The sequence below is a fragment of the Canis aureus genome, chromosome 27 (assembly GCF_053574225.1).
Source record: "Canis aureus isolate CA01 chromosome 27, VMU_Caureus_v.1.0, whole genome shotgun sequence".
NCBI lineage: Eukaryota > Metazoa > Chordata > Mammalia > Carnivora > Canidae > Canis > Canis aureus.
In genome coordinates this window covers 34,608,088-34,621,163 of record NC_135637.1, presented here as the reverse complement: position 1 = coordinate 34,621,163, position 13,076 = coordinate 34,608,088, and the positions used below count along the sequence as shown (strand labels likewise).

At 51.9% G+C, this 13,076-nt stretch overlaps 1 protein-coding gene and 1 non-coding gene across 5 annotated transcripts in view; one reads left to right on the top strand and one right to left on the bottom strand.

The window, feature by feature from the left end:
• MED15 (mediator complex subunit 15) overlaps positions 1 to 13,076 on the top strand; it is a 68,674-nt gene that overhangs the window by 46,884 nt on the left and 8,714 nt on the right. For all 4 annotated transcript variants that reach the window (XM_077874621.1, XM_077874620.1, XM_077874623.1 and 1 more), the window contains 3 exons: positions 1,276 to 1,520; positions 2,624 to 2,953; positions 4,714 to 4,842. In XM_077874621.1, coding sequence (XP_077730747.1) covers positions 1,276 to 1,520; positions 2,624 to 2,953; positions 4,714 to 4,842 — 704 coding nt within the window. The remainder of the gene's footprint in view (positions 1 to 1,275; positions 1,521 to 2,623; positions 2,954 to 4,713; positions 4,843 to 13,076) is intronic.
• TRNAK-CUU (transfer RNA lysine (anticodon CUU)) lies at positions 7,313 to 7,385 on the bottom strand. Its single transcript has one exon. It is a non-coding gene; the product is annotated as a tRNA-Lys (tRNA).

The window sequence follows — 13,076 nt, the reverse complement described above, 5'->3', positions numbered from 1 at the left end:
CATACAACCCTGCAGTCACACTCTTGGTCATCTATCCCAGAGACATGAAAACTTAAATTCCCACCAAAACCTGTATGTGAGTGTTTGTGGCAGCATTATGATAGTCCAAATCTATGATCACTCCCAAATGTCCTTTATGGTATGAATGGTTGAACAGAGATACCTGTATCATGGAATACAACTTGGCAGTGGAAAGGAAAGAGCTACTGATACTCATTGCATCCTAGATGATCTTCAGGGAATCATGCTAAATGAAAAAAGCGGTCATCCTAGAGAGCCCCCATTTACGTAACATTTTTGAAATGACAAAATACTGGAAACTGAAGACACCTTAGTGGCTGCCCAGGGTATTGAAGGAAGTGACACCAGGTGGTGCTGGGGGATCCCTGTGATGTTAGAACTTTCAGTATCTTTGACTCTGATGGTGACTGAATCCACCCCGGTGAGGAAGTTGTATAGAACTTAACACACCTACACAAATGAGCACACATTCTGATTGTGTCATTATGTTATAATTTTGCAGAATGGTACTGTTTGGGGAAACTGGGCAAAGTGTACAAAGGATCTCTGGATTATTTCTCTTTTTCTAAAATAACAAATTTTTGAAATTATAATTCACATACTTGTGGTTCACCCATTTAAAGTGCAACGTTCAGTGATTTTTAAATGTGTTCACAGAGTTGGGCAACCATCACCACAATCAATTTTAGAACATTTTCATCACCCCAAAAGAAACTGGACCACAGAAAATCCTGTAAATGTTTGTTGATATCAGCATGATTCATAACCACCAAAAGGTGGAAACAGCCCAGAGGTCCATCAGCTGATGGGTGGATAAACATAATGTAGCAAATCCTTACCATGGAATACTATTCGGCAATAAAAAGAAATGAACTGCGCCTGCAACATGGGTGAACCTTGTAAATATTACCCTCCATGAAAGAAGCCAGTCACAAAAAGCCACATGCTGTGAGATTCCATTGATAAGAGGTGCCCAGAATTGGCAACTCCACAGAGAGACCGAGAGGAGCTCAGTGGTTGCCAGAGGCTGGGCCTCTTGGCCATTCCAAAGACGGAATTGGCCCTTTTCTCTCCTCTCTCTTGTCAGAGAGAAATTCAGAGTAATAAATTCCATAATCAACGCAGACAGTGTCCCCGGCGCCTCCGTTGGTCTCTCCTACATGGAGTGTGGAGCTCCAGTGCCGGTGGGCGCCGCGGGCCGTGGGCCCGCCCTCCCCGCGCCGCGCCCCGCCTGACTCGCTGCTCTGCCTCCAGCCCAGCTGCAGCTCCAGCAGGTGGCGCTGCAGCAGCAGCAGCAGCAGTTCCAGCAGCAGCAGGTGGCGCTGCAGCAGCAGCAGCAGCAACAGCAGCAACAGCAGCAGCAGCAGCAGTTCCAGGCCCAGCAGAATGCCATGCAGCAGCAGTTCCAGGCGGTGGTGCAGCAGCAGCAGCAGCTCCAGCAGCAGCAGCAGCAGCAGCAGCAACACCTGATTAAATTGCATCATCAAAACCAGCAGCAGGTACTAGGTGCCCCGGCTCCATGCTCAGCCTCCCCCATCCGAGGCCCTGGAGCCGTGGACACACGCCAGCCACAGTTCTGGGTGTGGGGACCCGGAGGTGGCCACAGCTCCTCCTGATGCCCGGTGCCCGGGCTTCCTCCTCTGGGGGCTTCCCGCAGAGCCCAGGGCAGGGAGGAGAAAGAGGCCCCAACTTGTCAGGCGGGCACTGGGATGGTACAAGGAGGGCCTCTCCATCAGGATTCATGTCTGGCCGTGGGCCTACTGTGTGCCAGGGAAGGGAGGGGACGCTGGATCCATGAAGGCTTCTGGGTATAAGCGATTCGTGTAGGCATTAACTGAAGCAAGAAGTGAGAAGAGCACTTCAAGGCGCAGGGATGCCTGAGCCGTCCTATGAGCATGTTTCTGTTGAGTACTTGCATGCCTCCTGTTTTGTCTCTGAATGGTTTGGTGTCTGGACGCAGCTCTAACTGAACCTCCTGTCTCCCACGGGGAAACAGCAGTGTCACATTAGAAGCCCTGCTTAGAAGAAACTGTTTTCTTCCTCCTGTGGTTGGCAGGCAGCATCTAGACATATTAAGCATCCATCGTCAGGTCTGCTCTTGGTTGAGGGAGGGAAGGCCTGAGGGGACCTCTCCACTTGCCCACCCTCCACAGGCCTGGGCTTACTGCCTCTGTTTCCCAGCAGCCACCCTCCTGGGTCTCGGAGGCCCCCTCCCCCAGAGCTGACTATGATCCTCAGTCCCAGTTTTCCTCCTCATCCTGGAAAATGGACATTGACTATCTCCCTCAGGCTCATACTATTGCCCACTCTAGTGACCAGACAAGCAGCTGTGGGGAGGCCGCAGAGGTCTGCAGCCACCCGAGCATTTACCCCAGCTTCCATGGGGCTGGACCTCTATATAACCCTTCCAAAGCCCTCTGGATCCTTCCCTTCATTCTCTCAGGCTCAGGCATGGCCAGTGCCCAGTGGCCAGAGCACGGCCACACATTTGGCATGTCTTCAGTGTCCTGTGAGGGCAGCGCGGGCAGGCTCCTCAGGGCCAAGGCTGACACAGGGCCCAGAGGTGGGTGGGGTGACGGAGTCTGGCTTCTTCTGCCCCTAGATACAGCAGCAGCAACAGCAGCTACAGCGGATGGCACAGTTGCAGCTGCAGCAGCAACAACAGCAGCAGCAGCAAGCTTTGCAGGCCCAGCCGCCACTCCAGCAACCACCAATGCAGCAGCCCCAGCCTCCCCCCTCCCAGGCTCTGCCCCAGCAGCTACAGCCCATGCACCACCCGCAGCACCACCAGCCACCACCACAGCCCCAACAGCCACCAGTTGCTCAGAACCAGCCATCTCAGCTCCCGCCGCAGTCACAGACCCAGCCTCTGGTGTCACAGGCTCCGGCCCTCCCTGGACAGATGCTGTATGCCCAACCTCAGCTGAAACTCGTGAGTATCTGTGGCTTATGGAGGGGCTACAGCCTTTCTCTGGGTGTACATATGGCCAGCAGCTGTTGCCAGGGGTTCGAGGCTAGAGCGGGGTGTGTCCTCTTCAAGCACTGGGATGTCAGTGGCCCTTCCCCATGCTAGCCTCAGCATCAAGCTTGGCAAGGGAGTGTGTGTCCCAAGAGCTGCCGTACTCTGCACAGAGGCGCCCTTGCTGCTGGGCAGCAGTGTTCTCCTGAGCAGCCTGCCTGATTTCGGCAACAGCCATGGCATTTTAAGACTGGGTGGTCAGGTGGACAGCAGTACGCATGTTCTCGCTGTGAAGGTGGGTGTGCAGCCTCATTGAGTGTCCACAGTGGTCTGCCAACTGCTCGGAATCAGGTTCTGTCATTACCATGGTTTTGAAGAAGAATATTAATGGAAAATAGTATTATTGTCAGTTTTTTTTTTAAGATTTTATATATGTATTTATTTTTTAAAGATTTTTATTTATTCATGAGAGACACAGAGAGAGAGAGAGAGAGAGAAAGAGAGAGGCAGAAACATAGGCAGAAGGAGAAGCAGGCTCCATGCAGGGAGCCCAGTGTGGGACTCGATCCTGGGACTCCAGGATCATGCCCTTGGCTGAAGGCAGGCGCTCAACTGCTGAGCCATCCAGGTGTCCCAAAGATTTGATTTACTTATTTGATACAGAGCGAGAACACAAAGTAGGGGGAGCTGCAGGCAGAAGGTGAGGGAGAAGCAGGGTCTCCACTGAGCAGGTACCTGGAATTGGGGCTCCATCCCAGGAACCCGGGATCATGACCTCAGCTAAAGGCAAATGCTTAACTGACTGAGCCACCCATTACCAAAATAATGGTTAACACATTATTTTGTCTTTTTTTTTTTTTAAGATTTTATTTATTTATTCATGAGAGAGAGAGAGAGAGGCAGAGACATAGGCAGAGGGAGAAGCAGGCTCCATGCAGGGAGCCCAACGTGGGACTCGATCCCGGGTCTCCAGGATCAGCGCTGAGCTGAAGGCGGCTCTAAACTGCTGAACCACCCGGGCTGCCCCATTATTTTCAGTCTTATGCATCTCCGTACAAAGCAAATCCAGTCATATACCGAGGACACAGTATTGTCACCAAGTCAGGGAGAACTGTATCAGGGGGCTCTTTTAATAGTTTTTTGTTTGTTTGTTTGTTTGCTTATTTCCTTGGTTTTTATGGGCTTTTCTTGTTTTGGTTCGTTGAGTGTGGAGAGGGGATGGGCCATGCTTGAACTGAGTAGTAGGCAAATGGGAGGCCCACATGGCCCGGCTGGAAGCCTGGGGAGGGTCGTGAGCAGCAAGGCATGATCCCGCCTGTCACTTTGGGACCACCAGCCCTGGTCTCATTCGAAGAATGGGGGCTCTCGTAGACCCTCAGAGTGCTTGGCCCAGAAGTCCAGTAGGCCGGGCTGTGCACTCGGCCTTGGGAGCCACCTCTTAGCTCACAGCCCTAGAGGGTAGTGGTGGCTGTCTGGCGACACCTCAGTGGGAGGGCTATGCCACTTATCATAGCCAGGGGACGTGGGCTCAACCCAGAGGTAGGCTGGTGTGGGGCATTTCTAATGAGCTGTAGGATAAGGTGAGGCCAACAAGGTGTCACCATAGCCAGTGAAGTCATGATGATCCCATCCCTTCTTATGAAGAGCTTCAAGCCTTAGAGCTCCCACAGAGGTGGCGGGTGTCTGCCCTCTGCCCTGGGCAGCTCCAGTAGTGCTCTCCCTTCCTCCCTTAGGTCCGGGCTCCGATGGTGGTGCAGCAGCAGCAGGTGCAGCCCCAGGTGCAGCCGGTGCAGCCCCAGGTGCAGCCGCAGGCAGCAGTCCCAACAGCGCAGGCCTCCCAGATCGTGGGCTCCGGAGTGCAGGTGAGGGCTTCCGGAGTCACTGGCTGCTGCCTATCCACCTGTGCACAGAGCCAGACTGTAGACACCACATACACTGGGGGTCCTGCTTGGGTCACGGGTAGTCTGGGAACCAGTCCTTGGTGTCCTCAATGGGGCGATCTCACCTTGGTCACATCTGAGTCCCCCCACCTCTCTTCAGACCCCTCATCTTCCCTTTCCCTCTTTCTCTGAGAACACGTGTTGGGAGAGGATAGCACTGTGGTCTCAGGCTCGCCCAGGCTCAGAGTGCAGGGCTGGCGGTCGGTGTACAGCGGGGTTCTGGAAATGGAAGAGCACCAGAACGATGACGCCTGGCTCCAGCGGACTGCACGGGCTCATGCTGCGACACCTTGTTCAGCTGGCTGCCAGGGCTTGCTCTCTCTGCTGAGAAGTGTGGCGGAGGCCCGTCATGCCCACCTTCTATATATCGGATGTTGATGGGACAGAGCAGGCCTTGCCCAGCCTTTCTTAGTAGAAGCCAGATTCTCGTTGGCATTTGGGGTTTGAGATCGGGCCTCATGATTTTCCCACAGACACCCCTCACCCCATCCTACCGGTGCCGAGGAGAGGAGACATCTAGTCTGGGGCCTTGGTTCTTTCTGTCTTCACCTGGCACTGGGGACACTGACTTGGAAGAGAGTGTTGACTTTAGACAGAACACAGGTGCTAGGTGAAGTGCCACCTACCCAGGTGCCGCCTGAGCTGGGCTGCCACCACCACCTTGCTGTGTTCCTACCGCACTCCTTACCTGTGAGTCAGCCGAGCACCCTGTTGGGTACGCAGCACATGTCGAGCACTCCTGGGATGTTGTATGTTCTATTAGTGCCTGATGATATGTCACTAGAAAGGAGGCTCAAAATCGGCCCTGTCTAGCCCTAGCCATGTCACTCCAGTCCATGGGAAGCTGCCTGAGAAGTGTGCCGGCAGAGGGACCTGAGGTATTGGCAGGGGTGAAGCCCTAAAGCAGATGTGCTCTGTACACCCAGTACCCTGCACTGAACCCATGGGTGGGGCGGTTTTTCCTGGCTGTTACCATGCTCTCTCCTTCTGCTGGAGGACCGAGCCCAGCCAAGTATGGGAGCTTAACTGTGGGCTCAGTCACCTCTAGAGTAACCTTGATATGTAACCTTCTTCCTCCCTCAGTGGAACTTGGAGGGCTGCTAAAGGAGAACTAAGGTGGGCCCGGGACTCTTCTTTCTACATGGGGACCCTGGGAAACTTGGGGGACTCTGATAGCTGGGGAGGATGAAGGGGGGTCATCACTTGAGTGTCTGTGAGTGGGTTTGCTTTTAGGAGGCATGAGCCTTTTTCAGGAGTGATGTCCACCTCTCTCTCATGTATTACAGATCAGCCTTGGGGAGTGGGTGAGAGGCTCTGTCCTGTGTTGCATGGCCATGTGGTGGGATCTCCAGGTATTGGCAGTGGAAGGAGCTTGCTTGCTTTTTTTTTTATTATTATTCATAAGAGACACACAGAGGGAGAGGCAGAGACACAGGCAGAGAGAGAAGCAGGCTCTATGCAGGGAGCCCGATGTGGGGTTTGATCCCCGGTCTCCAGGATCAGGCCCTGGGCCAAGCTCAACCACTGGGCCACCCAGGTGTCCCATGGAGGAAGCTTTCTTAAACCCCAGCCATGCACAGTACACATTTGTGCTGTGCCTCTCAGCCCAGATGCCACATCTCAAGAGGCTCTGCTGCTGATCTTCTGGTTTGTCTCTGGGCTCAGGCCTGCCTTGCTGCATTGTTGTAGTAGCGGTAGGGTCCCTGGGGTATGACAGGCCTTCCTAGGAGTGTCTCTGGATTCACAGCCTTCCTTTGCAGCCTGGGTTGGCACAGTGGACAAGACAAGGCTACAGATATTCTAACCCAAAAACTTTATTTACATATTATTGTTTTTTTTTTTAAGTAAGCTCCACGCCCAGTGTGAGGCTTGAACTCCCGACCCTGAGATCAAGAGTCACATGCTCTACCAGCTGAGCCAGCCAGGCGCCGTGACCCCAAAACTTTTTTTTTAATTTAAGATTTTATTTATTTAGAGAGAGTGTGTGCACACGCGAGCAGGGGGAGGGGCAACGGGAGAAGGAGAAAGTGAATCCCAAGCAGGCATCATGTCCAGTGCAGAGCTCGACACAAGGCTCCATCTCATGACTCCAAAATCATGACTTGAGCCGAAACCAAGAGTCAGATGCCTAACCGACTGAGCTACCCAGGTGCCCCCTTGACCCAAAAACTTTAAAAAATATCTGATAACTATAGAAGATAGGAAGCTGAGAGACATATAAATAAGGAAAACTGTTCTAGCACAGGACAGTTTGGTTTTTTTTTTTTTTTTCTGTTCTCCTACATAGTTGAGGTCACAGGATATATACATAGGATTTTATGTTGGCTGCTTTCCTATTCACATTACAACAGAAGTAAACCATTCTGTAAATTTTCTTTTTAAGTAGGCTCCGTGCCCAACATGGGGTTTGAACTCACAACCCTGAGATCAAGAGTCACATGCTCTACCAACTGAGCCAGCCAGGTGCCCCTCTCTTATGATTAAAATGATTAAAATTAAAATCTGCTTATGATTAAAATGCCTCAGTCAGCACTGTGGTACAGTTGTGTACACATACACACACGAGTGCTTTCTGCTGTCCTTAAGGATGGTTTTGTCCTTGGACCCTGAAATTATTTCTAGTTTTTTACTGTTACTGATAAAGTACATCCTGATGCATGGCCAGGTTCTGGTGGTTCTGTGAAAGAAGTGCTGGGGGAAGAGGGTCCGAGCACACAGCCCTCCATGTCTCATCTCTCAAGGGTGCCCTCCCAGATAAAGCAGGAAAGAGGTGCCCCATCATGCTTACCAGTGCTGTAACCCTGATGGGTCACTAGGGCTCTGAGCCTGGGGTAAAGTTTAGTATTTTGGGTGTTCCAAGAAAATTGGTGAGCCCTGAGCTCATATACCAGGCTCTGTTTCATCTGACGTTACTTATGTAAATGAAAGGTGATGTCATCGTCCCCCATAGTGGGATTTACTAAAATATGACAGGAGAGCTGCACTAACTTCCTTTTCTCTCCTAAACGTTATCTGTGACTGTAGATAAACCCAGAATAGAAGGTCTCTCCATTTCCAAAAATGCCTGGACTCCTCTATTCTGTTAGTATATGAAAACTCTAAGTACAATTCTCAAGTTACAAAGAATTGTCCTCAAAGGCACACTTCCCTGATGTGTGTGCATGTGACCCAGCTGCTGTACAGTGACTTTGCACTGAGCTTGTTGAACTACTCGAACCTCTGTCTCCTCTTCCCAGGATGTGTTGCCCAGTGACCTGTGTGGGAACAGGCATTTAGCCCGTTGGGATGGAGTTTGAATTCCTTTCTGGGTAGGTGTGTGTTGGGAGGTAGTGAATATAGATGTTTGTGAAAAAGGGAGGAGTTGGTGGTTGTTGGCTGCATGGCTCATCTGATCCAGTAAACACTACTGATGTGTTTTCTATTAGGATTTGTGGGTTAAAAGAAAATGAACTTTCCCTCTCGGGAGTTCTCAGTTACAAGAAAAACAGTCAGTAGCAGATTAGATTTAAGCTTTTCATTCCTTATTACTTTTGTTTCTTCTGGAAAAAAGTTTTCCACCTCTCTCATACCACCTGACTGATTTCTCAAGGCCTTTCCTCCTCTGGAAGGAGCACTGTTGAGCTGCCGGTGGGCTCCTCTCAGTGCATGTTGGTTGTAAATGGACACTGTTCACTGCTGCGCCAGCTGACCACAGGCTGAGAGCCAATCCCAAGGACACTTGCTTTCGGCCCCACTCTCATTTGGGCAGTGTGCCTCCCAGGGGAGGACAGGCATGTTACCCCGAGTACCCTGTGATCACACACAACCCATCAGTGCCCCCATGTTGTGTCTGACAGGCTGGTGGGCTCTATGGGACTGTGCCCAAGTTTTGGCAGACCCTAGGAGAGTGGCTTCCTGGCCTCCTACCCTGGCAGATTCTTTGTTACATGGCTATAGGAGCATCCAAGCCCAGCAGGTTGGCATCTGCCACTGCTTGTGTCACCCCCAGTGCCTGCTGCATGTGACCAGTGGGTGTGAATGTGAACACGGATGTGATACCAGAGGCCTCTTGGAAGAGCAGGCCTTTCTTCTGCTCCAGAGACCTGTCCCTGGCATACCTGCCATAGGGACTGAATGGCCATCCGTGCCGCCCTGGTCTCAGGGACTAGCTCATAAGCCTCCTGTGTCAGAGGTTTTGGTTTTTCACTGGTCAGTTCTTCCTCCTGAACTTCGTTGTAGTTTAGCTTGGTTTCATCCTAACACTGTGAGTGCACGCAGACACTGCTCTCTAGGGACCAGGCACAGGCTCCATCCCCTGACTCAGCCCAGGGCAAGGGCGGCCAGCCCTCAGGAGAGCACCGGGTTCCTGTCAGCACAAGCCAGGCCCAGTCCTACAGTGGTGCTCAGCCTGGCTCACTGCCTTTAGGCTTCTAGGAGTACATGTGGATGAGGAGAGCAGTTCCAGGGCATGCTGGAGTTCTGAAGTCTGCAGTCATCTTGTATGCTTAGGACAGACCTGACCCCATCCTTGTAGAGATGTACCTGGGAGGTACAGAGTGCCAGGCTTCCCTTGCCCACCTCGCCACAATTGTAGTTACAGAAGGAAACCAGTTCCCTGGAAGCTGAGCAGAGGCCTGAGGAGAGGCGGATGGTTTGAGTTCGGGCCCTCAGAGGCATTTTAATCAGACATGTGCTCCTAAGAAGGAAAGGTGCCACGAGGGGTCTTTTGTGCACACTTCTTCTGTTTTAACGACAGTTGACTTCTCACAACGACTTTGGTGGAGTACTGTCTTTCACAGTCTGTCTCTAGAGCCTGGTCTCCCAGAACCACCACCCATGGCCCCTGAGGTCTAGCCCTGAGGGCTCTGTGGGCCCAACAACAGATCAGGTTTGTTGAAGGAGTGCCGCCAACAAGGCAGCATTCATGGAGGCTCCTGTGGACCCCTCATGCCTACCTGGGCCTTGATGTTGTGGGCTGGGACATTTAGGCCAGGCTGCTCTGAGCCCCAAACACCCCTCACCCATGGGCACTCCTTGTCTCAGAGGCTGCACACGCCTCTCCACCAGCCCACACACTGTTTCTTTTTTGGGATCACTTTGTTTTCCCTCTGTTCTCAAGATGATCACCACAGCCTTGGCCCAACGTGGGATACAAGTAGGAGCCCAGTTCCCACTCCGCACCCCTCAGCTGCCATCCAGTCAAGCCTTCAGTGCAGGTATATGCGGCAGTGCCCAGGGGCCCCAGAGAGCTCAGGGTCCATGAGCGCCTTTGTGAGGCACGTCGTAATCTCCGGTGACTTCCTTCACCATGATTCTCAGAGTGACCAACTTCACGTGAGCCAAACTCAGCATGTGTTTCTTGGGGGTATATGAGTAAATACCTGGGTTTATTTTCATTTCAGTACTTTGGATAGTTCTAGCATTTTCATTTGCCGGAGAATATGGGAGCTAACTTTCTTCTGAAAAAGTTTGATGTTTTAGAGGTGCCTGGCTGGCTCAGCTGGTAGACGGACATGTGACTCTTGATCTCAGGGTCATAGTTCAAGCCCTGCGCTGGGGGGTAGAGTTTACTTAAAAAAATTTAAAAGTTTAGTGTTTTAGATAGTTATGGTGGTGTCTTTTTTGTACTTAAATGAAACCATAGCTAAAGAGTTTTGCTATCTTGAGCTGTGCTGTTGATACTGTATAGCCATCAGCCATATGTAGGTATTTACATTTAAATTAGTTAAAATTACATAAAACTAAAAATTCAGTTCCTTAAGTTGAAATTCAATTACATATCAAGTGCCCAGGGGAACCTGGCACCATGGCACCATGAGGAAGCCAGTGGCTACGATACTGGACAGCACAGATTATAGACCAAGTCAGTCTGTTATGGTGGAAAGTTCTCTAGTACCATGCTGTTCTAGAATTTATTGTGTTGAGTGTAGGATTTCCTATACGCACTTTTTCCTGGGTATGTAAAAACCTCATGTACATCACACTTCTTCAGAGAGATGAATTCCAGGCTCTCTGTTACTGTATGACATCTGGAATTCTTCCCTGGTGTGGCCGTTTGTTTAACAAATTGTCGTGATGTGCATTCCGTGGGCCAGGCCCTTTTCTAGGACTCTGAGAGTAAAAGAGTAAGAAGGTTCCCTCGTCTGATGGGCTTGGGCTTTCCATTTTAGTGGGTTTGCTGGGAAAACCTCAGATTTGCCAAAACTGTAAAATGCCATCTCTCTTGTAAGGCAGGTGCATCTGTAACCCTGGCACACAATCCTGCCCTCCCCCGATGGGCCGTGCGCAGGGGCTGCCAGCCCAGGCCCTGCACCACACCACCATACACCACCGAAACAGTGGCAGGGGACTTCCTGAAGCCAAGGCATTGCTATTTGGCGGTATGGTCTGTTGTCACCCTTTCTGCCTTCTGACCTCTAAGAGTTGCCCCAAATGTGCCAGTAGCAGTTCCTTACTGAATGGAGTGTGAGTTCTTTGGCTTTGGCCTCCCTTTTGGTAGTCATTGCACAGTGGGAGGCAGAAGTGGCTGGAATCTGCTGGTAAAAAGCCCATTTGAGGGATCCCTGGGTGGTGCAGCGGTTTAGCACCTGCCTTTGGCCCAGGGCGTGATCCTGGAGACCCCGGATCGAATCCCACGTCGGGCTCCCGGTGCATGGAGCCTGCTTCTCCCTCTGCCTATGTCTCTGCCTCTCTCTCTCTCTCTCTCTCTCTGTGTGACTATCATTAAAAAAAAAAAAAAAAAAAAAAGCCCATTTGACAGTCGCTCGCTAGAGAGCAAGTTTGTGTGGCAGGAAAGTGGGCCCATAACCAAGGTGGCACAGAGGGCTCAGTGGAGCAGGCCCAGCTCCGCTTTACCTAAGGCTGCACAGAGTCCTCTGCAACTCCTGGCTTGGGGCTCCATCCCTTGGTGCATCAAGGCGCCCCAGCCCCGTTACCCACACACCTGTCACTAGCAAGTGTCCCCATCCTGGTCCCTTTGATTCTCAGCTCCGATGACCTTGTTTTCCTTTCCTGCAGCCTCTGGCTTGGTATCCATTGGGTTGACAGGTTGGGTGTTGGGTGTGAGGGAATGACCTCAACATGCAAGGCTGATTTTTTATAAGAACAGAAGTCCCTAACATTTTGAGTATGTGCTACATGGTAGGCCTTGAATTACTTCTGTCTGTGGACTTGTTTGTTCTCACTGCAGCAGGTCACAGGTCACGCATGTAGGAGAACTCCCCATAGTCACCCCCTCAGCAGTGCTAAGTATCGACTGTTGGACCCCCAGCAGTGCTTGAGGCCAGAGGAGCCACCAACCCCTGTAAAATGGGCCAAGACACTCAGTGAAACCCTCGGCTCAGGCTCCGCAGCTTCCCTGTTCCCACCCTGGCCTCTCGGCAGGGTCCTGGCTTCTGCTGCTGCTGCTGCTGCTGCTGCTGCTGCTGCTTCTTCTTCTTCTTCTTCTTCTTCCTTTTTTTTTTTTTTTTTTAAGATTTTTATTTATTTATTCATAGAGACACAGAGAGGTGGAGACACAGGCAGAGGGAGAAGCAGGCTCCATGCAGGGAGCCAGATGTGGGACTCGATCCCAGATCCCTGGGATCAGGCCCTGGGCTGAATGAAGGTGGCACTAAACTGCTGAGCCACCCGGGCTGCCCAGGGTCCTGGCTTCTGAGCACAAACCTGCTCCCCGACACCACCCTCCACCTTGGGCATTTGGCCAGCCACAGACCTGGTTCCAGACTTGGTGGGCAGCTGCTCTTGTGTCTGTGTCGTTCTAATCTTGCCCCTCCGAAGCAAAGCTAGCTTATTCTGGAAATGCATCATTACAACATAGCCAGTGCTGCCCCTGCCATCCAGCAGGTGCCCCAGCAGAACTCTCGGCAGCTGGCAGCTCCAGGCCCTGGCATGAGGTGCTCAGTGCCCACAGTGCCTGTCCTCTTTGTTCCTTCCTTGGGGTAACAAACCGGGTTCAGAAAAACAGGCAGGATAGAAGGTCTGCTCTGTCAGCCCCTCACGAGGCAGGGCTCTCATCTCAGCCACTTCTGTGCCCCCAGCGTGGCCACAACCCTGCAGTGTGTCCCATGGCCGCATCTTCATATTGGGGGTGGAGAGCATTTCATGACCCCAACACCCACGACAGAGCAGAATTCTGTGCTGGACACATGCTGGACACAGTGCCCCTCGCAGGAGTC